Source organism: Rhamphochromis sp. 'chilingali', assembly GCF_963969265.1.
Source record: "Rhamphochromis sp. 'chilingali' genome assembly, chromosome: 21".
In the NCBI taxonomy this organism is placed as follows: domain Eukaryota; kingdom Metazoa; phylum Chordata; class Actinopteri; order Cichliformes; family Cichlidae; genus Rhamphochromis; species Rhamphochromis sp. 'chilingali'.
Genome location: NC_137949.1, coordinates 7,143,591 through 7,169,057, shown reverse-complemented (window position 1 = coordinate 7,169,057; position 25,467 = coordinate 7,143,591). Strand labels below are relative to the sequence as shown.

Here is a 25,467-nt window from a genome sequence, read left to right as displayed (position 1 = left end):
TCAGAAACATTTATAAATGTAGCTGTTATATAACTTTATCCCACACTGTTATGGTTTTAATTTAATTCAGATAATGTGGGGTTTAAAAAACAACAACTAGTATTTGTAACGCAATTTCTGATTGCTACAGTTGAGTTGTAGTACTAGAAAACACACTGTGTTTTATAAGGATAATTAATACATTTTGATGTTGGTCAAATAATAATAACTTTGCAGAGAGACTGAAAATAATCAACAAAATATTTATTAATAAAAGCAATTTAACTGCAGGCTAAATCCTATGACAATCTCTTACTTTTTATTAAGCTTGTTAAGTAGTATATTGCACACAAAAGCTTCAATCTTATTCCTAAGAGAAAAAATATTTTCTTTGATCTTTCTTGAATCACCCAGTCGAACAAAGAAATGCCATTATTAGGTCGGTTGACCGACATTTTAGAATAATTTCTAATGTCGGAGCTCAGTTGGTGTCCGTGAAGGCAGCATAATCCAGCCCAGCCGCTGAGTAGCCATTTTGGTCCCACCTAAAACAGACAGACCCGCTTCACTTTGGGCCGCCGGAGATGGAAGAAACCGAGCCGACGACGAGTATTTCAGCTACCTGAATCTTTTGAATCACTCCGAGAATTATCCAGAGGTGACACTCGACGCCATGGCACGGTTCTAGACAGAGTGGTTTTGTGGAAGAAAAGCCTGTGGCGATTTTTGGAAGTGGCGACCGACAGCGCCTTAACGTTATTATAGTTAGCTCCAGTGACTCAAACCTAAACGGACAGACGGACACTGATTTCGTTTCCCTGCCGAGTTTAGCACAGGCCATGCACGGTTTGTACACGCCGTGTAAATGCTGTAAGAGGGATTGTTATGCTCTTTAGTGAGGGTTTTTCCTGCCCATAGCTGTTCAGGTGCTCGACTCTAACACGTCCGGTCTCGTTTGAAAATTGTCACGATCCATGCTGAGACTGTTTCTCCGGAGGAAGCCGAAAAGCAAAGCAATAATTTCATTCTTCGGCTGTCGGGCTGAAGACTGTGTATTTTGGACTTAAAACGGCGACTGGCTGAGGAAGAAGGAATAAAAGATGTCAACAAAAACTCCTTTACCTACAGTCAACGAGAAGGTGACGGAAAGTGTAAGTAGAAGGGGGCTGTTTTTTCTTGGGTTGTTTTCTTTAAGTACATGTAAAAATATCACGGGATTGCCAAAAAAACGTAGATCCTCAATAGCTTTTTGCTGCCTTGTTAGACCGGATGATAGATGGTTGTTTCACACTTGGTTGGTAAATCGTAAACAAGCATATCTTCTACGTCAAACACGCCTCTGTTAATGAGTGTTAGTAATGGGCTTTATTTGCGCCTTGGTGTGTATTTTTTGTTGGTGTGTGAGAAGTATCGATATGACTGTAGGTAATTAGACTGTACTAAGAATATTCAGGCCCAACGGTGAACAAAACCACAGTACTTTGCTTGCTGGTTCTGGCAGGCAACAGTAGTTTGTCTTCAGCCTGTCTATTGGCTCCCCCAGCTGTCGCTCAGAGGTTTCACCCGTTCAGCTTCCAAATAAGGGCCTCGTGAGTCCGCCCCTCGTGACTAACAGAACCTCCGGTGTGAAGGTAGTGACAATGTAGCCATTTGAGCTTCCGGTCGGGATTTTCAAAATTAGAATTGAACTAAAATGGAGAACTTAAGCGTACTTAATCATAAAAGCTGCAAAATGAGCATAATGTATATGCAGGATTGGTCAATTTGACTCTCCGCTATTTTTCTTAATTTCAAATTTATTTATATAGTACATTTAAATAAACAGAAATCACCAAAGGGCTGGTTTTTTTTTTTTTTGGTTTTTTTTGGGTTTTTTTTGTTTTGTTTTGTTTTGTTTTGTTTTTGTTTTTTGTTTTGTTTTGTTTGTTGTTGTTTTTTTAAAGTATACCTATAGTTCTCTCCTTTTTAAAGTGGAAGTGACTATAGTGGAAATTTTTAGGCACTCTTTAATAGACCTCAACCCTTGTTCCACTGAAAATCAAATCTTTACTACAGAATTTAATGTCCTGAATATTTTAGCTGCAAAGTTTTTATTTGTATTTATTCATTTTATTTGATTTTTTTTATGGAAGACTGTGTGTATCCTGGAGGTCTTTTGCAACTTATCTCCCCTACGCTTTTTCTCTGTCACACATTTACCCCCCATATTCCATGGGTACAAATATGCAAGAACTACCACCAGATTCTTATGACTCATCTGAGTTGCAGTATAGAGCGGGATGGTGATAAGGGTTATACTGCACGAGAGAAGCATGTGGGTGATAAGACGCCAGAGAATTCTGGTGATCTATTACTGACCAGCAGGCACTGAAATACTAAATCAGTAGAGGCAACAGTAAATACAAGGGCTCATTTCACGTCACAGGGATTAAAAGGGAATTAATCAGCATTTTAAAACATTTTTGTTGTAAAGTGCTGATAATTTGTTTTTGTTTTTTTGGAGGGGGGGGTCTAAGACCTTATTTTTTTTAATATTTATATATGTGGACAGAAATAAACACCTCATATCATTTGTACTATGTGGTACTGTGATTGGCATTTTTTCTAATATCTTCATAGGCGCTGACGTTGATTGGCAAAAGATTAAGCAGTACCAAATAAAGTGTTAGGGGCAGCTCTGGAAGCGTTAAAGGTTTGTACGAAATTCGATACTGGCGTTTTCCTCCGTTTTGGCAACAATGAGAACGGAGCCGACAGGAAGCCTTTATTATGAAAGCCTATCGTCTGGTTTCCGGTTCGGGTGTGTCTGGCTGTCGCAGGCTTGACTGGGATCAGTGGCTTCCCCCTCCTGCCGTCTCCCTCTCTGTGTCTCTGCGGTTATCGGGGCTCTGAGTTGGGAAAAATCTGGTGTTGTGGGAATCTCTGTGGGCATCGTCAGCGGGGCGCAGTGCTTTCCTGTCGAAACATGACTGGCTCCCAGGCAGCCAGGAGACACCGCAGCTTTGTGAGTAACCAATAAAAAGGGACTTTTTGTTGTTGTTGTTCTTGTTTTAATTCTTACAAGTTGTTAGCTGGAAAAATAACACGATGGTAACACAGGTGGATGTTTTCTGTGTGGTTCAAAGATAATGAAAACTTCATCTGAGTGTTTCCACTGCATTTGTTCCCAGTCTGTCTCTGGTATCCAACAGTGACCTTATCCTAGTTGATGGTATTTTTATCTCCTCTGCTATCGCTGTAGAAGTCCTAAAATATTCCTGTAGTGACTTAAAAGTATGTCTGTGCTGTTAAAGTGACCTTATAGACTAGAATAGAATAGCACTTTATTGTCATTGTACATGTATAACCAAATTATGGGTTTCTTACTGAGAGTTGCTGTGTTGTAACTGCTCTGATACTTTTTAATACTCTGCAGTGTTAATTAAGTTTTAACTGACCTTGCCTTGATATGAGGTGCAATCTGTGCACAGTTTCTTAAATGTTTAATTTTGCAGCAACTACACGTCTGTTTAATTTCCCACTTTATCAGTGTCTCTTTCTTTTGTCTGCTTAGTGAATGGGGTCAGCCAGGTTAGGGACTGTAGGGGATGGGGAGAACCGGGTGGGGCAGAGTGCATCACTACCCTTAATGAGGCTTTGGTAAGGTGGTCGATACTGAGGCCACACTTAGTATCTGCCAGATTGTTGTTCCAGTTTTTGGGCACAGCACCCAAGAATTGATCCATCTATCAGCTGTGCTGTCAGAGTACACCACCTCAAAATCACAAGGCTGTGCAGTTTCTCTTTGATTACATGATAACGATGCGGGGGAGAGTGTGTTAGGTTTTCTGTTTGTTTGCTGCGTTCCAGAAGTATCCCGAGCAGAAATGTGGTTATCCAAAGTTTTACTGTTGCAAAATCTTAAAAGCTTGGTGCAGTGTAGTCCAGTTAGCCACTACATGCTACTACAACCTGAATAATTAAAACAAAGTTTAATCTGCCAATCTCAACAAAAACAGGAAGTCACCGCTTCATAAAAGCAGAATTTCGATTTGGCTAGATTATTTTATATTTCACAAGTGTACCTTATAAAGTGGCCTGTGATTACTTATTCCTGCAAGACTGATGAGATTATTTTGTTTAAAAAGTATTGTAGAATTTTTTTTAAATTGCTGTCATAACATTGTCTGTTTGTGATACATACAGCGGCTCTGCTTTAAAATGAGCAATGTGAATAAAATAATTTAAATTTTCTTTTTCATTAAGACTATAAATTGTTTGTGGAACACTTACAATTTGCCCTGTAATCCTAATGCTTACAGGGCACACATCATGATGCTGCCGCATGTGTAATCTGGTGTAGCCTCTAACCAAGGAGAAGGTCCCATCTCTGCAATTAATGTCATTATTGTGTTTTATCACCACTTTTTTTTTTAAATCTAACACTGAACCCCTCTCCACTTTGTACTCGACAGCTCAGCGTGCTCATACAGAATCAGGAAATGTGTGTAGAGGCACGTTTCTCCATCACCTCACTTCTGTTTTTAAAGTGGCAGTTCGCAGGTTTGAGATGGCACCTTGTTAACCCAAAACATTTATTAGAATGAAAATGTATGAAGAAAGAAGTCGACTGGAATTAAATGACTAGTTGATCAATTGCGCTCAGAGCATATGCAGAGCTTTGTGTGATTGTTGTATGTAATCGCCAGCAGACTGAGCGGTAGAAACCACCATTGTTGCCTCCCCCCACCCACATGTGCTGTGTTTTCCATGACATCTCTCTTTTGCTAGCCTCAAAGTCCTGACATGAAACTTTGACCAGGTGAAAACATTGGCAAGAAAAAGGAACACTTTTCAGGGTATCAAGGGTTAGCTTCAGCTAGTTAGCAGAAAACGCCAAATATTGGTGTGCATATTGTTTAAACTGTTTTAAAAAGAAGTTGCAAGGAGACATTGTTGGTTTTCAGATTCCTCTCTATAGTTTCTACCACTGGTGCTGTGGTAGCACTGTGAGAAGGACCCTTATGTTAATGGAACTGTTGTATGCCCATCAAAGGATATGCTACTTTTTTCAGTTTTAGTTGATTGATAAGGACATTCTGTAAGCATGTGACAAAGCACTGCATTGGAACAATATCTCTAACAGTGAATTAATGGGTAGTTTAGCAGCTTCTACCCCTTGCCCACCCTCCCCAAAACAATAACAAATAAATCTGTGTCCAAGGACTTGATTAAGTGGCCCTGAAATTCTTGGCCACATAAACAAGAAGCCAAGTGACTGTTATGTTCATCTCTTAATACCAAATTATAACTAACAGCCTTGTCATGCTCACAATTTACAAACTTTACATGAATCTAATTATGATTTCAACATATTCTATCCATATTGACATTATTTAAAACTGATCATGATGTTCATATTTCATAGTTTTGGAGAAAATGCAATAATTAAGTTGGTTTAAAGAAGCATCTAAAAGGAAAGCAAGTAGTGGTGTTTGCTATGCACCAGTGGAAAAATGTGGGGGAAGGCAGGTTTGCTGCAACCAGAAAATGAAAATAGGCTTTTCGAATAAACGTAGCATGCAAGCACTCAAACATGGTGATGCATAAACCTGTTCAGTGCACTTATGTGGACTTAAACCTGTAAGGAGAGACCGTTAGTGGTGCTGGCATTATCCACATTTGGCTTTGTGCATGGTCCATAATATTACACATTTCAGTGACGGTTGAAATTGATTTCTTTTTTGAAAAATGCGATTAATGGGTTCTAATGTCACTTCAATATAAACAGTATTTAGTGGGACAATATTTGACTAACATTATTTAGCTGGATCTTGTTCAGCTAATATAATAATAATAATAATAATAATAATATTCATGGGAATATCTGTACTTTTGGATGTTTGGTTGATGAAACTCTGAAACTGCTGGGATAAGCACAGAGTTTATCAGCCATCTGTGGCCGCTGGAAGAAAAGCTTACTTTCTTTGTGTGCATCAGAACTATAAATATCAGTAGTGTTTTTTTCCTGCTGAGCCGAGGTGCCACAGCAGGTCAACATGAGTCACCATTGATTACAAGTAGATGTTGCAACACATAAGAGCCATTCAACAGCCAGTGCTTGTCTAACATTGTGCCTTTTCCACAGCACACCTCTCACAGCAATGGCCGTCAGGAGATCAGCACACGCTCAGGCCGGACGGGCGTGCGTCCGGCCCGCAGCTCCGAGGAGCCGCAGCAGCCCCACGTAGGCAACTACCGGCTGCTTAAAACCATTGGCAAGGGCAACTTTGCCAAGGTCAAACTGGCCCGACACATGCTCACCGGCAGAGAGGTAAGATGTACAGTGATGCTGACTATTTTTGTTCTCTCTCTTTAAGAAAGGATCCAAAACAGTACAAAGCTTTACAGATAAAAAAGTTTTTATCACTGTTTGCTTCTCCCTCACGCTGCGAAATAGCTGCGGTTAAGGAGCTGGATGTCTTTGCTGAGCTCACACCTAATTTGTATCTCAGTTCCTCTTTGATGGTGACCTGTGTGTGTGTTTGTGTGTGGCAGTGTCTCACAAACTGTCAAGCACTAACATTGAATGTCTGGTCAGATTTGTAATTTTGCTTGCCTGTTTTTCAGTTAGATTGATCCTGATTTATAATACTGCTTTTAGCTTTAGTTTTTACAATTTAGAGCCTTGAAATGCATTTTTCATAAATGTGTATGTTATTGGAACATAAAAACAGTGCTGCCAGCTTTGTACACCAACCCATTCATCGCTGTAAATCTTGTAGGCAGTAATGGTTGTTTTCAGTGCAGTGTGTAGCAGCTGAACATTTGATTTGTTCATAATTGATGAGGAGAAAGGGCAAGCGTCTTCTTAATGCAGCCTGTGACATTTAAGGAAAGGAAGCGTCTCTGCTGCCTTTGTCCTCTCTGTTCTGTAGATAATAATTTGGCAGGTGCATTTAGACATATTTTTAACTCAAAGAGGATGTTGAAACTATTTTATAACCCTCCCTGTTTAGTTTTCAAGTCTTAAAACGGCAGTTTGGAAAAACATCAGCATCACGTTCCTTTTCTCAGCTCTTTTCTTTCTCGTTTTTGGTTTTTGTTTTCGGTGCCATGTTCCTCTTCCTCTGTGCCACACTTCTCCTCTGCTATTATTTGCCACTTAGCTAACTTTCTATTTTTTCCCTCTCTACAGGTGGCAATTAAAATAATAGACAAGACACAGCTGAACCCAAACAGCCTTCAGAAGGTAATTTACCCCTCCTTCCCTTTCTCTCTCTCTCTCTCTCTCTCTCCTGTTATAATGTGGCAGAACTCATTTACTAATTCATGAAGCACAACAGATTGCGTATTAATTGTGTAAATGGGAAGCAGGGCATTCTGAGACTGAGCTATGTTCTCCATAGAGCTTCCTGGGGTGAATTAGGAGCTTCTTTTTATGATTAGGTATAAGGCTTTTGCTGCAGTAAAGATCACTTTGTTCCAAGTTGCCTGATACATGTTTCAGACTGAGGCCTTTAAAAAGGGATTGTATGGTTTGAGGCTTGTTTTCTTTGATTTTGAATTTGCTTGAAGAATTCTTAGTGGAACTGTTTTAACAGGCTTATAAGATATAGCTGTAGATTTGTCCCATTTGAAGGTTTTTAGATGGTGGTTTTCCTGATGTGTTGGAAACAAAAATAGTTTGGTCTTTTTTGTTTGTTTGTTTGTTTGTTTTTTCCTCCCGCTACCTTTTCCCAGTTCATGTTGCATGGTTGTCATGGAACTTGGGAGCCATGGTTTGGTTTTCCTTGTTAAATCAACCAAATCAGGAAGTGGGCTTTCTTTTAAAATGCAAATTTCACAGACTGAGGGTGAATGCCTTTTTTTTTTTTTTTTTTTTTTTTTTTTTGCAGTTTAGTGAATGGCAGTCTAACTTTACAGTTTGAAGTCAGCGAGTTGAGAGTGAGCTGCCCGTTGCAGTGTTTGTCCTTTTCCTTTTTTGTTTCTAATCGTTAGCAGTAGAAATGTGTGTGCGTGGTCGTTTTGATCTGTGCCGCCGTGAGTTTTGGTTCTGTCTCTGGGCCTGGAAGTGGTTTCGGGGAAGTCGGAACGATATCGACTCTGCTGCAGCTCCCGAGGCCCTTTTTTCTTTTTTCTCCCCCATCGTTAGACAGATAAGAGGGGATGAAGCGGAGCAATGCGGCTGCAGCTGGTGGTGACGCTTATGATGTCGGGTGTTGATGTTGAGCTGGACCCTGCTGCTCGGCTCCTCTCTCCCTCATCCCTCTCAGCAGTCGGCCAGTGGTTTTCCATCAGTTTTTCCAAAGCTCCATTGATTGCGGCCTTTGTATCTCAGAGGCCCGGGCCCTTTGGCGTTGGCTGTGACACTACGTTGACAGAAAAACACTGAGTCATGACAGCGCTGTTCACAGAAACACAAAGCGTGAGGCTTTTGTTGGCAATCCTTGTTGTTTTTAGGTTACTGCTTTGTCACACTCAAGAATAAAAACTCTTTTAGGTGCTTGTCAAGTTATTTTTCCTACTGTTCCACAAGAGATTTAGATTTATTTATTTTTTTACTGTTTATTTTAAGCAATTGGAACGAGCTGGGAAAAGAAGCCACATTTAAAGGCTTTTTAAAGTCTTTTCATGACTGACACATTAAATGTTCTCATTCCTGTCACCTGATGCCATTTATAGGCTAACTATCTCTTTTTTCCCACTTTTTTTTTGTTGTTGTTGATTTTGAGTTTTAGAGTTAAAGGAAATCCTGACTTGGCCTAGATAATTGGAGCAGTAATTGCGTGAGAAATGAATCCAGCAAGATTCATAATAAGGAGGACCACTCCTGTTAAAGGAGTCATTTTTGGCCTAACCCTAACTCTTTTGGCAAACTTGAAGCTCAGCCATTTATACAATAACTTAGCATAAAGAATGAGGATGGGGGAGATGCTGGTTCCTGCCAGCTCCATGCTAACAGGACCTTTTTTTTTCTTTTAATGTATTAGACAATTAGAATATATTTAATTGAGCCATAGCAGGCCTGGTAGTTGCAAGGGTAGCTGTTTTCTCCTTTTGGTCCTTAAGCTAAACTAAGCCACTGTGTTGTAACCACACTTGTAAACCAGCTCACAACTGCATAAGATGAGGGCTTTGAAAAGGTAATTATTGTATTTTTTTTGTTTGTTTGTTTGTTTTAACCAATCCTTCAAAAACAGTAAAACCTAGTGGATCATTAGACTTAACACCACCTACAGAAACAGATGGCTGTTTCTTTGGCAGCAAGCGAGCAGGGATCTAGGTGAGCACTAAGAAACGCAGTACATGTTTATGTCACTGGCCAGTGTGTGTGTCATCAAGGTGTTATTGTTTTTTTTGTTTGTTTTGTTTTTTAATAAATATATCTGGCTTTCATAAGAGCCAGAATATCCTCTGTTGTATAGTCGTACTACACAACTAATTTGTTAACTTTAATTACAAGTACTGTGCTCTGTTGGAGGTTGCTGAAGTAGTTCATTTTTAGGAGCTAAAAGTCATCCTAGGCTGATGCCCAGATCTTCCTGTCAGACATGCCTGGGCTTGTCTGGTCATGTACTGTAGGGAGTGTAATTACATGCCATTGTTATGGTAATGATATTCACTATAACACTTTTATATCACACAAAAAAATCATACCGATGTTTTAAGGAACAACGCTGGGAAAAGGGTGGAAAAGGCACATGACCCTGACTTGTTTGGATTATTGCCTACACCATGGGTGTCGAACTCCAGACCTCAAGAGCCGGTGTCCTGCAGGTTTTAGATCTCACCCTGGATCACCACACCTGAATCAAATGATTAGTTCATTACCAGGCCTCTGGAGAACTTCAAGACATGTTGAGGAGGTAATTTAGCCTTTTAAATCAGCTGTGTTGGATGAAGGACACATCTAAAACCTGCAGGACACCGGCCCTTGAGGCCTGGAGTTGCCCACCCCTGCCCTGCACTGTGCCTGCATTTGCACAGAAGGACATCACAAAGAGTAGAATATGGTGTCAACTTTGTAGCTGATTTGTTGCACTTTGCTCCAGAAATTTGCATTTAAAATGCACCTCTGTTGGAGGTATCTGTAAAAGTTCACAGTGGTATTTCTTTAAAAATCCAGAGGATGATTTAAATGGAGCATCATCATTAATCTCACAACTGACTCGGTCCATCTGACAGGAACCTGAAGACTATCCATCTAAAAGTACTGTTACATCCTCATCACCTGTGCTGTAGTCGCAGCAGTTTTATTTCGCAGCTCCTTCTTTTCAGTAGATGAGTCATAAGTGAGTTTCTTTCAAGAACTGCTAACATCCGATAACTTAATCAAATACACGGACTGAAAAATAAAGTTCCTGAATGTGAGAGCATGTTATCAATGACATTACAAAATGCCACAAAGACGAATCCACTGCTAAAGAGATGCATTTTAGTTGTGAAAATGAGTGTTATTTAATGTAATTTGTTATGGTTTTTGTGGACTTGCTTATTAGAGTAAAGTTATGTGTTTTTTAAGTGTTTACTTCTGCAGTAGTAACCAATGGGCACAGAGCCACAGACAGCCTGGATGAAGATTAAAGGGGGTGGGTCTTTTCATTGGCTTTGTTGATCATGAGAAAAATATCCAAAAATGCCAGCTGAATCTCTTGAGTATTTTAACAGCCGACTGTCATCGCACAGCTCCAAGTTTGTCAATGTGATGACGTTTTTCGGTTCAGATGGGTTTTGAATGTCTGGATCTCTTCTATTTTTCTTTGCACAAGTCTTACCTTTGAGCTGGTGCTGGTGAAACAGCCAACCTGCATCAGAGCCAGCACCGCTGTGTCCTGACCTCTTATGTAACTGAAAGACTTGGCGAGAGGCTGATAGCGGTGGGGGTGGAGGGGGTGTATCGTCTCTGAAGCCTAAATGTTTATTTTCAGCCTCTGTTCTTAATAGTTTGGCGGAGATGAGTCGACATTCACATCTGTCACCGGCTCCTGGCAAACTGCTTCCAGCTTCCCGCTCTGTTCTTGTCTTTCTGTCCTGATTCAACCTGCTGTGGTGGTCTTGTTATCCTTGTCAGGGGTCAGGGTGGGAGTATGATGCTTGGAAGTCTTGATTAAATGTAAACAGTGTTGGTAAGAAGCTTAGTCTGTGACAACGTCCAGTGTCAGGTTTGTTTTTGCCTTTAGTGGTTGGAGGATTGTTATTAAAAGCTTTTAACATGACGTTTTTTCCATGAAATTTTTCCTGAGCTGTCAGTAAGACTTAGTTACTGGCACTGAAGAAGAATCAGTTGGATGTAAAAGAATTTGAGCCAAATGTATGAATCAAACTGGTTCACATAAGACATTGACAACAAAACCTCATAATATCAAAAAAGTAAGAAATGTCATTTTTTTAAGAGAAAGAAGTGCCTTCAAAAAGTTACTGGGGAGAAAGTTTTTTTTTTTTCCCCAGTATTGTTTTATTTGTAGGTTTTCAATCCTCAAGAAAACTATCTTAGTCACTTAAGTGTTTACATAGTTTTAGATGTTGGGAGCTGTTAAAATGGGGCAATCGTGGCTCAAGAGTTGGCAGTTTGTCTTGTAATCGGAAGGTTTCCGGTTCCGGTCTTGTCCTTGGGCAGGACACTTCACCCGTTGCCTACTGGTGGTGGTCAGAGGGCCCGGTGGCGCCAGTGTCCGACAGCCTCGCCTCTGTCAGTGCGCCCCAGGGCAGCTGTGGCTACAATGTAGCTTGCCATCACCAGTGTGTGAATGTGTGGATGACTGAATGTAGTGTAAAGCACTTTGGGGTCATTTACCATTTAAAATGGAAACAAAAAGTAAAACAAAGTTTTTCAAAAGTAGCTCCAAAATTGAACCAAAAGACTCCCATGTTAAAACATAGTTTTAAGGGCGAAGCTAGACTTATCAACCATTTTTTTGTAGATCCAAACTTCATCTACAGATACAGCTCATTTTAATAATAACCTAACACTATACACTCATGTCCAAATATGGTCACACGTGGCTCCAGGAACCAATATGGTGACGACCAAAATGCTGACTTTAAATCTTTAAAAAATGGCACTTAGCCACCGCAACATAAGCCACTGGTTTGTTACGTCCTTCTTTTATATGGAGACTAAGGAAAGAGAATTGGAGAAGCCAGCGTTCAAGTTTGTTTTTACCACTGGTGACTTCTCTGAATCTCATAAACATGGTGTGATAGTAGCCATTAATTTGAACCATAGTGTTATTCCTTCAGGTTGATTTGTTTGCCCGGATGAAAACAATAACCGTGGAGCTTTGAAGGGACAAAATAAGCCCACTGAGGAGGTGAACTTAACAAAACACAGTAAAGTAAAACTGCCGTCGGGATATATTTTCTCTTAGCTGAAGTAAACAGCCGGGGTCGATTACCTCAAAAAGTGCACAGACATCCATCGTTCTTAGCTGAAGTTGCAGGGGCTGTAATCTGATTTGATATGACTCAGCTCAAAGCGTCTAACCTGGTGGGATGAGAGTTTATAAAGAAAACATCCAGTAAATGATCTAATGTAGCACCCGTGAGATTTTGTTTACAGGCCTCAGATCTGTTTTAATTGAGGCTGTTTCAATCTAAACAGAAAAATGCAGCAACTAAAAATGTAGTCTGACAAAAACTAGTTTTAGGTGTGACTTCACCCTCGAATTGTGTGTCATGTGGCCTAAAGGTTCCTTGTATAGCTCATAAGATGGATTGCGTAATCAGGACAGCTGTGCATTATTGCAGCGGCATGACTGGATCACCAGCAGGTTTGAGTCCTCGACCTAATAGCTGTATTATGTGGTGAATCAGCCCCGTCTCTCCAGAGTTTTTCCACTAATTCTGTTTACTGCGTAACATACCTGACAAAGTATTCCCATGTACTTGTTGGCGTGTTGTGTTTAGAACCCACCCAAGTTTCAGAAGGCTTGTATATGCTATATAGGACAGCACAGTTTGTACCGAAGTCTTCACAAAGTTACACAGAAAAGATAAATTGAGATGCTTCTCTGTCGCTGATGAGGTTGTTCAAAGCTGCAGCAGCTTCTCTTCAGTAAGAAGGAAAGAGTTCCTCTCTGAGCTGCAGTGAAGAGGTTTCCACTGTCACACAGAAAACCAGCTTAGATTTATTCCCCTGTACTTTCAGAGAGCTCAGGAGAGTATTTTGAGTATAATGACGGGCAGATCAGGGTGTAATGACAGTGAGGAGACCTCAAGCTCACTCCAGTGCTCCTCTTCCTCTCGTCATCTTTGTCAGAGGCCAGACAACTCCTGCATCAGTTCGTTTTTCTGTCTTTTAATTTTTTTATTTTTGGGGGGCTTCTCAAAAAATAAAAAAACTCCTTAAGGCCTCACTAACTGGAGTTCATAATATTCCCTTCAGTCTCTGAGCAAGGAATTACATGAAACTTATTATCCAAGTCAACAACTGCCCACAGCTGGAATTCTCTACATGATCTGAACATTTAAAATTACTGTTAATCGTTTGTTTTTGTTTGTTTGTTTTTGTTTTTAAGTATAGGGGATGCAGAGTTGATAATAGAATGTATTCTTTCTGAAATCTGACAAAAAAGAGCGAATCCTTTTAGATGTAAATAATTAGTGAACCTACTCTGTAGTCACCTGTGAGAAACCTTTATTAATATTTCAGATCTTATTATCCAAGGTATGAAAGGAAAACCAAGAAATCTTGTAGGGGAAGTTCTAACAAAGCCGTACTTGGAGCGTTTATATTTTCTGTGAACTAAGAGGATTAATAATAGTCAATTATTCAACAACTGGATAAATATTAGACTTGTGATGCAGAAGTGATCATCTGTGGCAGAAACTGTAATGACTGAATGATGTATTTTTACAGTCACAATTTCTGCTGCTATGGGTAACTATGCAATAGGTGTCATTGATACAGTGCACCATGTTTTGCCACCTTACAGTTTTCAAACTGGACTTCCTGGTTCATATTTCATGTTTCATTGCCTCTCTGAATTTTCAGCAAAAGTGATGCTATAAAGGATCCTTTATGGTGCTGCTGAAACATTTCTTCATTTATGGAAAAGATGACAGTTTTATGTAATGAATGTTTTATAGGTTTCCACTTTTTAGCCAAAAAATCTAAACGCAGTGGATAAATCTTTCCTGAAACATGTACTTCTTCATTTGATTGAAGACTTTGTGTTTTCGGGCTGTCCAAGATCTGTTTGTCAGCAAGCGAACCAGCACATTGGGACTTCTCCTGCCTCATGAAAGATTGATACCTTGTTTTATATTTTTATGGAAGAGAAGAAAGTGAGGTGTAGTTTTCAGCAGCTCAATAATAAATCCCATGTGGTGCTCTTTATGCCTCCTAAAGCGAAACACTAAAAAGGATTTTTGGCCACTAAAGATCTCCTTGTCTGATCACTCTGAAGCATAATGAGGAAGCATGTCAGCCAAGTGTCTTCCTTTTCTGAGGGATGGAGATCTGACACCACATGTTGAACTTAGTTTAGATTACCTTTGCCCGTCAGTGGCTCTGAAACCACCACTATGTTGCAGAATTTCCTGTAATCCTGTCACTGTGTCAGCAGCAGCGACATAATGACCACATTTCTTTGACAAATATGCTGAGGATGTTTAGTAGAGACCAGAGCTTGAAATGCCATGTTAGCACTCAGGAAAGCAGTGTTAATAATAGTTTTAAAAAGTCTTAATATATTAAGAATGGTCACACATTTTGAGAATGTGTTCTTAAAAATGTATTAATGCACAGTTTGGGGGGGCTTTCGGAGTTTTTCACCCCTCACTATATGAACAAAACCAGTGAGCCACATCTCTTAAACCTATGCCCAAATAATCATGTAGTTGCACTAGTTTGTCGTCATGATTTAACTCTAATGCTGTTGTCGTGTGTGTGTGTGTGTGTGTGTGTGTGTGTCGGGGGGGTGGAGCATTGCACACAGCATAACGTTGAGTAAAGACAGGTAGAAGACAAGATGGCTTACTTGTGTTGTTGAGAACTCCTTAGCCTACTGCAAGTGTAGCAAAAGCTCCCAAACAAGTGCTACGCTCTCTGAAATAAGACAGGCAGTCTGTGACTGCAGTTGGACAGGTTGCATGGAAGCTTTTGATTGGTTCATGTAAAACCTCCTGCCTCCCCAAAGCAATCAGCCGAGGAAAAACATTGCAAATGTTTTTCAAAGTTTATTCAGAATGTGTTTATCTCCTGCGCCTGTGTAATGACATGGCATGTCTGCTATCTAAAAATCTAAAAATAAAATATTTCTTAAAAAAAGCATTTGCACTGAAACACTTTGACATGAAGCCTCTGTTTTCTTTGCTTTGAAGTTGTTTTGTCATGAAGAAAAGGGACAGGTTAACTCACACAGTCCACTGGGATAGTCTGACTTCATGCTGACTCCCTCATGAAAGTGCTCAGTGCTCAAAGACATACAGCAGCTTTTATTATTGTGGTTTTTATCTTCTGAGGTTGAATAATGTGCTTTGTTGCTCAGACTATATGCTGAAGTCTAAACTCTGAATTTTTCTAATTTTCAGCTCTTCAGAGAAGTTAGAATAATGAAGATCTTGAATCATCCCAATATAGGTAAGTGCATCTTGTTTAGAAATAAGAATTTTAAGTATATGAGCTTTATAATGACGAGGACGACTGACATGCAGGTTCAACCTTTGGACCTTTCTGTTGGTGGACATGAAACAACAAGTTCCTGCTATGCATTTTGTCATTGCTTTAATTTCCCTTGTAGGATCAATAAAGTATCTATCTAACTAGATATGACTCGTTAAACTTTTTACTTCTACATGAACTGAAACATAAAAGAAGTCAGGAGATTTGAGCAGATGGATTTGTAGCATACATGTAACAAGCCATCTAAAGTACCAGGAACATTTTCAGTAACAAGGTCGAAGCCTGCATTCTTGGCATTTTATAAAATGCTTGTGAAAGAGAAACTATAAAACAGGAAGCTGTCCCAGATGACATTCAGACTTTACTACCTTCATCTGCTGTTAACTGCCGGTAATTGAGGCTGAAACTGGAGGACCGTTCGTCCCGCTTTGTTTTGGAATCGGAGTATGATCGGTAAACAAGAGAGCGCATGCTGCTCGGAGCCATAACGAACGCTGGAAACACTGAGTCGTCTGCGAGAGCCAAAAATGCCAACAAACGCCAAACCACAGCAACAACAAGGAACCTACATTACAAACAAACCTTAGCTGTGGAGCGCCTGACTATGGAATGTGTAGCCACAGGAAAGCTTTTGTGCTGAAATGAATAATTAATATTATATTTTATCTTCATGAATTATTATTCCAAAAAAATGTAAGAAAAATATTTTATCCTCAGGTATTATAAAGCTTACCAAAAGTCCTATTGATGATGACTTTATTTATATGTACGTTTTAGAGGAAATACAGATGTTGCCAGTGTAGCAGATGATTTTTAATGGGGGGAAATTTAAGTTTTTGGATTTCCTTTTTTTTTTTTTTTTTTTTTTTTTTTTCCTTTCCTCTCCTTTCTTTGTATTCCCCTCAACTCTGGTAATGTTTCTAGGCATGAAAGTGCACTTATATGTACTATGACCATATAAGTATATACTAGTAAAATCTGACAAATTTATTTGTCATGAAACAGATTAGAGAAGTCTGCCACAGTGCATTTTGTTCTTGAAATGTGAATTTCCTGTTTGTTTGGTTTTTTGTTTTGTTTTTTCCCCATGTCCTCTCTGCTTGAGTTCCTCTACAAAAGTATAATAGTAATTATCAGAGTGATAGTAAATGCTATCACCAGCCCATAAACTCTCTCTCCCCTCCTGCATTCCCTTTGTTTTTCATCCCACCTTGTCTATATTTAGCAGTGCAGCTCTCAGCTGCTCGTCACAGTCCTTTATATCGGTGAGCTACTGCAGTAAAAGAAGGAAGGGAGGGGGAAAAAGAAAGAAAAAAGAATTTGGACTGTACAGTAAATACCGAGTGCTGCTCAGCTCAACTATGATGTGCTTACATGGTCACGACACGCACAGTTCCACGTGACTTCACTTTTTCTTCGACTCACTCGGGGTGTGTGTTTGGAAACAATTTTTCCGTGTTCATGAGCATGAATTCATTACTGCCTCTGTCTGGATCTCTCTCGTCTTTTGACATAATTGAATTTATAATTCCTCTCTCTCTCTCTCTTTCTCTCCCTCCTGCAGTCAAGCTTTTTGAAGTTATTGAGACCGAGAGGACGCTCTACCTGGTAATGGAGTACGCCAGTGGAGGTGAGACATAGATGCAGTGGTTAGCAAAGTATCTCCAACATGTCAAACTTGTGAATTACAACCATTAGGATTGTAACAGTAGCTGTAAGTGCAACATTTGGTTCAAGAGTTTGGCTGCAGAAGTCCCTTTATGTTGCCGTGCTCGAACTCCTGGATGATATTTGCCTGAAGTCGAGGTTCTGTCTTGACAGCTGGCAGATGCTGTGTGGTTTTTATTTTGCACGACACTTTAACTCACAACATGGTGAAATGGAAATGCCAGAACTTGCAAGTTCTGTGCTCACACTCTACGGCTCAGTCGACTGGTCGCCATGTGGTGCTCACTCTGAACACGAGCAACGAGCCCCCACTCACTTTGTCCACCGGCAATTCCAATAAAGTTTCTCTGTGATAGCGAAGAAAGTGCGAGGTCCTGTGACTTTGTGCTGTGTTAAAGCTGACATTGCAGTTCTGGTTTTAATGGATTCTTTGAAGTTGATTAAGAGTTTGTTATGGTTGTTGTAATTTATTTTATACTTCGAACTGGTCAGATTTGAACGCATCCTCAAAATGTAAGTAAATATGAACCATGTACTATTACACCCCCAGGCAGCCATTTAGTAAATATAATTGCATAATAAATTTTGGTTTTAAACAAATGTTATGGTTTTATAATGCCAAGAACTTTAAGAATTTCCTAGACCCCCATGAAAATAAATAATGTGAAAAACAACTCCACTAACAGCTGCTGCACTCAAGACCACATAGTTGGTAGAAATCTGCTCTCTGTGCTGCTCCCGAGAATAATTTATTAATGCCCAATGTGATAAATGTGCATGTTAATAATTAATATATCTTTGGAGCAGCATATCATCTGCAAACTGCACTTGTAGCTGAAAGGGGAAAAAAGGAACAAGATTACTTGTACAAAGAGCTCAACAACAGTTTTATACCATAGCCTGAGCTTTAACCTGACTTCTGCACGAAGTATACAGTAATGTGGAAAAAGTCTTGAACCCTCATTCATGTCTATATATTTTGCTTCCAAGGACTTTTTTTGTAATTTGTTTTAAAGGTTGTCTTCAGGAATAGTTCTCTAAGCTTTCTATTGGTCTTTTATTTTCAGGCACTTTGTTACTAGCAGCCTGTCACCAAAACACTCTTTTGCTGAATCTATGAAAAATGACAATCATAACACAGTTGGATCAGCATAAAATAGAGCTATCAGACAAATGTGGCATATCTCGGCATGGTGTGCATTGTGCCTTTTTTGTCATGTATAAAACACGGCGGAGGCTGTGTCATGATTTGGGGCTGCATTTCAGCCAGTGGTGTTAAGGATCTTGTAAAATTGATGTAATTATGAATTCAAAAGAATACTGTCAGATTTTAATCCACCACATAGTGCCATCTGGAAAGCATCTGATTGGCAATGGCTTCATTTTTTAGGATGACAGTGATCATAAGAACTGTGCCAGTGCAGTAAAAGCACATCTGGATAGAAAAACACACAGTGGGACACAATCAGTCATGGATTGGCCTCCCCAGAGCCAGAAAAGCAACATTTTTGAAGAATTGTGGCACAACAAAAAGGCAGCCAACATCTAAAGTAGAGCTTTGAATGTCCTTCAAGAAGCCTGAACACTACTTGATAAGAAAGCTGCCTTAGAGAGTTCAAGCTGTACTGAAGATTAAAGGTGTTCACACCAAATATTCGCTTTCGAGCACATTGGAATTGTACAAACTCTGTTTTATATGTTTGCATGTTTTATTAACGCAATGAACCTATTTTCCTACCGCAATGTATAGAAATGAGCGGTGACTCAAGACTTTTGTGCAGCGCTGTATGATAGGCATTGACATATTTTTATTCTCAGAAAATTTACTATAATTTATAAACTACCAAATTTAAGTTAAACATAAGTTAATTAGACGTAGAGTTCAAACACATTCTTTTATACTTATTACCAAAATTACAAAATGCTTATATGAAAGCTCTCATGAAACTATTGCCACATTCTGAGACATTTGTATCCCACATGCAGTATATATGAAAAGGAATGTAAAGTTTAAAGCTACTCCCCAAACGTTGAAACATAGTGACATAAGTATTAATCCATGCGGAAAATGAACAAATCCACTCAACACACAGGAGACGAGTCAGAGCAGGAAAAACATGTTGGTCAGCTACCATCAGCTCTGTGGGACACTGCATGTCTGAAAGTTCCTACAGTGTTGCATGTTTGCGATTTGAACATTTTGTCTTCCACTAAAGTAAACATTAGTTTCAGTTGTTCACTGGATAAATGACTTTGTTGGAAAAGCATCCTTTAAAAGCTAAAACTAACTTGCTCTTAGATTAGCTTCAGCTAAGACAAGAGAAAAAACCTTAGTGAACAAGATTTATCAAGAATGAAGGAGATTAAAATGTTTCTGTAGGTGAATTTGGGATTATGGTCTTGTTCACACGGTCAGCTGTTACAGTTCCTCATGCCTTACCTTATCAAAGTCTCAGTCATACTACCTTTTAGGGCGTGCAAACTGTCACTCAGAGCCTTGAAACAATCCTTCAATACATACTTTTGCGAACACTGACATCCAAATACATTTGCCTGTGGGTGCCGTGGTCACAGGATAGCTGAGGGTTTCTCTCCCAGTCTGCTTGAGGCAGCTTGTGAAAGAGGTGAGGTGGGTTTTGTGCTGCAGTAAATGAAGAGGAGTGAAGGGGAGCACGCAACAGCTACAATAAACTATGCCTACCCTCCAACTTGAGATATATGTAGCTGTAAGACCCCCAAAGAGTTTTCTCTTGGAAGTCTTCAGCTGGGGGAAATTTTCTTTTTCTGAATTCTCATTTCATGTCATGTCATGCCACATCTTTCCATCGATTGCTTGAGCTGTTCATTATTGGACTGCTGAGCTGAGCAGAGACGACAAATTGTGAAGACATGCTTGTTGGGTACCAAATCACATTATCACTGAGATGGGAACTCTGATCACTGGCCAATTGCATTAGCTCTTAGTGACGTAAATCGAATACTTGTTTCAGTTCGTCATTGATTTTTCTCAGAAGTCATGCAGGATCTTAAGGTGACCCTGTCAGGTTGCTTGAAAAAAAAAAGTGCAGCTTAACTAATGTTGTCATGATAGAATACCTGCTTAGTGTCAGAATATTAGTGTTACCATTGGCAGTAAGTTGCTGTGTGATGTTTAAGAGCAGAAAACTCGGTGCAAAGAGGTGGCGTGTAATAACTAACCAAACTGCCCACTCCAGTATATATGCACATGAGACTGTATTTAGGGCAGTGCAATTTCATACCTGGAATGCTGTTATTGCTGTGCAATATCATTATGTCCTGATATTTTGTACATTTTTTCCATAATGTATACAGCTCATTTCTCTTAGATTCTTACATGTGTATATCTTAGATCCTTTTTTTTTATTTTTAGATTTATTAGTAAATTTGTAAAACTGTATGTGCTGAATGACAAAGTGACAAGTTTATTCTATTCGTCTTTTCTAACTGTGGCTGAGTCCGACTTGATAAGTTGCCCCAGGATTATTTGATAGTGCAGAAAAGTGATGGCAGAATTTAAGAAGCCTTACAGTCTTGTGCCTCAAATTAATTTAAGACAACAAAATTATAGTTTTGTTCTGCATGCAGTTTTTATTAAAGCTCATCTTTATGTACAACATACGACATGCTATTTACCTCTGACATGCAGAGTTTCAGCACGCTCATTCTGTCTTTAGCGGTTGAGTCAGAGACCGCTGATGAATTGATGCTTATAAGTACAGAATCGCACACTCTGGCTGCCTCTGCAGGTCAGCGCCGAGAGCGCGGAAGGGTTTTGAGGATTCAAGAGAAGTGGGGGAGGTTTTTTCTGTTTTGTTTTTTTTGTTTTTTTCTCTTTTTCCTATCACCAGAGTATGGGCGTGCACATGCACGCACCAGCAACTCGAGTTCAATTAACACACGAGGGAGTGTAGTCACGTTTTGGTTGTGCGTGTGGGCCGAGGGAAGGGTCTGCTGCTGTGGAGCTCAGCTCGGCGGCAGCTTTGTGCCTCCAGGAGAGGCTCAGTGTGGAGGAAGCGTTGCCGAGGTCAACTCAATATGGTCAAGAAACGCCCTCGAACCATGCACATGGGCGATGGTGCAGGCCAGCTGCGTATAAGTTATTTTTATCTGCAGATTTTTAGAAGCTGCGATTCACTTTGTGTTTGTCTACTTTTTTCGTATCCGTTTTCCTCACTGCTTATTCTCTACTTTTAGTGTTTTCCTCAATTTCTCTCTTTCTGCTCTTTTGCAGGAGAGGTGTTTGACTACCTGGTTGCACACGGAAGAATGAAGGAAAAAGAGGCCAGAGCTAAATTTAGACAGGTACCCAGCTTTCTCCCCCTGCAGTGTTCTGGTTTCACACCTCTGCTCCTGGCTGTGCTTCAGACAGGACGCTGTCCTCTGTGTGTCCTCGGAGGACAGAAGCGTCTCTGTTGTGTTGAGACTGATGAAATGTCTAAACCGACTTGCTTCCCCATCACTTACCTCTTCATGACTGTCACAAACAAGCCATCGACTGTTGTGTGAAGTGCTAAGAAGCTGGTCCAAAACACCTGGCTGTTATGTATTCATGTTCAACACTCAGACTCTCTGTATCTTTTTGCCCGTGTTGGTATTGGTTTAATTAGTAGTGAACGACAGTGATCTGGCATCATAAATGAAACAGCCTCTGGTGTGATCAGATTTTAGATTAAAACTATCTTAAATTGTGTAATGAGAAACAATCCCTTGATAATCAGATCTAGCTGCAATTTCAGTTGAAGAAGTTTATGTAACCCCCCATCCTGTTACCATTCTACTTTATGAACTGTTTTGATAATGCTCATAAAAGTGACACAACCTTGATGCAGTTTGAAAACATGCAAAAAAACTCAGTTTGGTGGTGTTTTTTGCCAGTGTTTAAGTTATAAACTCTGTGCATCTGAGTTGGTGGATATACTAACATTTTGCGTTTTGTAGTGTTGGTTTCTCAAGACAACACAAATAAAATTCTGTGCAAATCTTGAAGCCTTAAAAATGAAGGGAACTGAAGACTCAAAAATGATCATTTTAAAAGCTCTAAAATGTGTCACTCAAAGGAACTCCTTGTGCCCTGATACTAGCAATACTCGTACGTGCCTCACGAGTCAGACGAATGTACGACAGAGCTACTGCACAAACCTGTTTTCTCACCGCTCTGGTGTCGTCAGCCCCACCTTAGCTGAGTTGTATCTTTCCTGTTAGTTTCAACCACATCTCCTCCTACACCACATCCTTTATCACAGTCTGAGAACATTTAACTAAGCTGTACTTGTGTTTTTTTCGGCACAGATTGTATCGGCGGTGCAGTACTGCCACCAGAAGCACATTGTTCACAGAGACCTCAAGGTGAGTGGTTAAAAATGCAAACACAGCAAAAAAAAAAGATCGAACTTGAATTTTCAGTATTTATCCAAAAGCCTTTATAGGTCACACTGTGGTGTGCATCATGCATCATTCAGTTGAAAGTCATTAATTCAGATTAAAAGGGATCACTGTTATTTTTGTATCCAGCTGGTATTTGTATTGTATGTATTTCTACTTCAACTTGAAGTATTTGAGGAACTTGATCCCCATCTGAACTCCTCTTTCTGTCCTCAGAATCTTCACATTTAAGAAGCTGATATACTGTACATATTATATTAGGGTCAGTAGATTTTAAAGAGTTTGCTGTCCATCATGAATTAAAGGTCACATCAGTCCCTGTTTTATGATTCCCGTCTTAACTCCCATGTTCCCACAGATGAATCCAACACACACACAGCTAGTGAGGCTCATCTTTTCCCTTTTCCGACAGTGTCCTTGGCCACTATGGCCACCATGAAACAAATCTTTGCACCATAGAGGTGGGAGGAGTGTTAAAAAAAAAGAAAAAGTAGGTGGCCCTATAAATTGTCTACATGTTCTCCCGCCTCTTCTGTTTCACAGCCGTGATGCTCTCCATTTTAGTTCTCCAACTATAAATATTGATGCCTCTGTATTTTTATCTCGGCATCAGTGGGAGTAGCTAAGAGAAGAGAGGCCCGTGTATCTGCTCTGCCAGCAGCTGCACATCCAAAGTGTTTCCTCTGCGAAGCTTCATCAATGATCAATGAGTAGGGAGATGACAGAGCAGCACGGAGCTGCTCAGCGCGCGTCCAAATGTCACACTCGATGTAGAACAGGTATACAAGCCACATTTTAACCAAACACTGTCCCTCGGGCTTGTAGGCCATTTTGTGCCTCTGAGGAATTCTGGGCTTTTTGTGGCTTCAGCAGCAACACCTGCTGAGATTTTGACGGTCAGACATGTTGTGATGAGTGCTGTTTGCATGCAGCTGCAAGCCTCTCAGGATGTCAGTTCAGTGTTTCAGCTGGAAGGATGAGTCCTCTGTGTACTCATCTCAGCTTTCTAATTAGTCTTTCGCCTACAGCTACATGTCAGCAAAGAGCAGATGGCTGGGTTGAAATCTTCATTCATTCACAAAGGAGAAATTATGTGTTTTTTAAAGCCTTATAATCCTGGATTTTTGGACTCATAAATAAATAAACAGGTTTTTGATTTTTGGCACTTTTCTTGACACTTTATGGACAAAATGATTAATCAAGCGACTGCAGAAAAAGTGCTTATCGTGTTTGGCTTTGTCTAAAAAATAATCACTAATAAAGTCTATCAATAATATCATCAAAAACAAACTTCATGCTGCTGAATGACAGCAATACAGAAGAAATAATTATTTAAACATTTTGGCCTTCATGTGGCTGCCTCTCCAACACTGACCAGTGTTCAGTGCTCAGCAGATTGCCTAAAAGTTACTGGTTTGTCTGTTCAAAGGCTGAGAACCTGCTCCTCGACGCAGACATGAATATCAAGATCGCAGATTTCGGCTTCAGCAATGAGTTCACTCTGGGCAACAAGCTGGATACGTTTTGCGGCTCTCCGCCGTACGCAGCACCGGAGCTTTTCCAGGGAAAGAAGTACGACGGGCCAGAGGTGGACGTTTGGAGTCTGGGGGTGATACTGTACACGCTGGTCAGCGGCTCGCTGCCATTTGACGGACAGAATCTTAAGGTAGCGTGTGGATGACATGATGCTGCAGCTTCTTTCTCATAGCAGAAGGAGAGAGATGATGCTCTTTCTCCATATTTTCTATAAATAAAAGTGACTACCTTATTATATTGGATCCTAGGTTACACAATACAAGATGTTTTTACATTTAGCAGTCCAATTAGAGCAACTGAGAAAGCGATAATAAAAACAATCGTAGTTGTCATTTAAATGCTGTTATATATAACTGTTGGTACTGTCTAGTGTCACATGTACCATGGGTTTATATGGTGCAAATCCTGTGGAAGCTGTTCCAGGTTCTCTTAAATGATTAAAGTAAAGCTTATGCACGATGTTACAGTCTACAAACCAGCCCCTACATTTCTTCTAGCAATGATCTGAGATCAGTCCGTTCATCCTTCTCTGCAGGAGCTGCGGGAGCGTGTGCTCAGAGGGAAGTACCGCATCCCTTTCTACATGTCCACAGACTGCGAGAACCTCCTCAAACGCTTCCTGGTGCTCAACCCGGCCAAGCGGGGTACTCTCGAGGTGAGGGAGGACGCAGAAAATGTAAATATACCTCTTAGTTCTTAACGCACTCCCAGAGCACGTCTGCACCATTGGAGAATGCCATCCATCCTCAAACCCCTCCTCTCAGTCCCTGCATCTCCCCACTGCATCATCTCCTCTGACGCCGACGGCGTCCTGTTTTGTGCGTGTGTGCCCGGCCCACACTCTACTCCTCCTCTTATGATGTTGTAACCATGAATAATGCATCGACGTTTTTGTGTTTGTGCCAAAATTGGCTTCTGTGATCACTTCTCTGCCTTCATTTGTGCCTCGAGTATACATCAGTTTTCAAGAGGGTGCATATAACCTACTTATTTAAGTCTGCGTCATTATGAGCACAAAGTACAGCTGCGTTTTTAATGCATTTTATTTATCTCCCGGTTTAAGCAAGATCAAAACGTGCAGTGTGCTAGCGAACACTTCAGTTCGCTTTGAGTAGAAACAGCACACAGTCCTCACGAGTACATTTCATTTTGCTTTAACTTAACAGGAACATTGCTGAAAACAATCCATCTGTTATCAGTAAATCTGGTGTCCAGAAATGTGCTCACACCTAAAATCCATCGAGCATCATGGATGTGAGGATTAGCTGGTTAAT

At 40.2% G+C, this 25,467-nt stretch overlaps 1 protein-coding gene across 16 annotated transcripts in view; it reads left to right on the top strand.

Moving 5' to 3' along the window:
- Positions 1-491: 491 nt before the first annotated feature.
- Positions 492-25,467, top strand: part of mark3a (MAP/microtubule affinity-regulating kinase 3a) — a 46,325-nt gene continuing 21,349 nt past the window's right edge. For 6 of the 16 annotated variants that reach the window (XM_080870296.1, XM_080870292.1, XM_080870293.1 and 3 more), the window contains exons 1-9: positions 493-1,130; positions 6,107-6,292; positions 7,157-7,210; positions 15,496-15,544; positions 17,151-17,216; positions 21,507-21,577; positions 22,565-22,621; positions 24,087-24,323; positions 24,729-24,869. In XM_080870296.1, the coding sequence (XP_080726422.1) occupies positions 1,080-1,130; positions 6,107-6,292; positions 7,157-7,210; positions 15,496-15,544; positions 17,151-17,216; positions 21,507-21,577; positions 22,565-22,621; positions 24,087-24,323; positions 24,729-24,869 (912 nt within the window). In that variant the 5' untranslated portion in view covers positions 493-1,079. Of the gene's footprint in view, positions 1,131-2,837; positions 2,984-6,106; positions 6,293-7,156; positions 7,211-15,495; positions 15,545-17,150; positions 17,217-21,506; positions 21,578-22,564; positions 22,622-24,086; positions 24,324-24,728; positions 24,870-25,467 lie in introns of those variants that run through there. The other 10 variants (XM_080870283.1, XM_080870297.1, XM_080870285.1 and 7 more) reach the window with 4 other exon arrangements.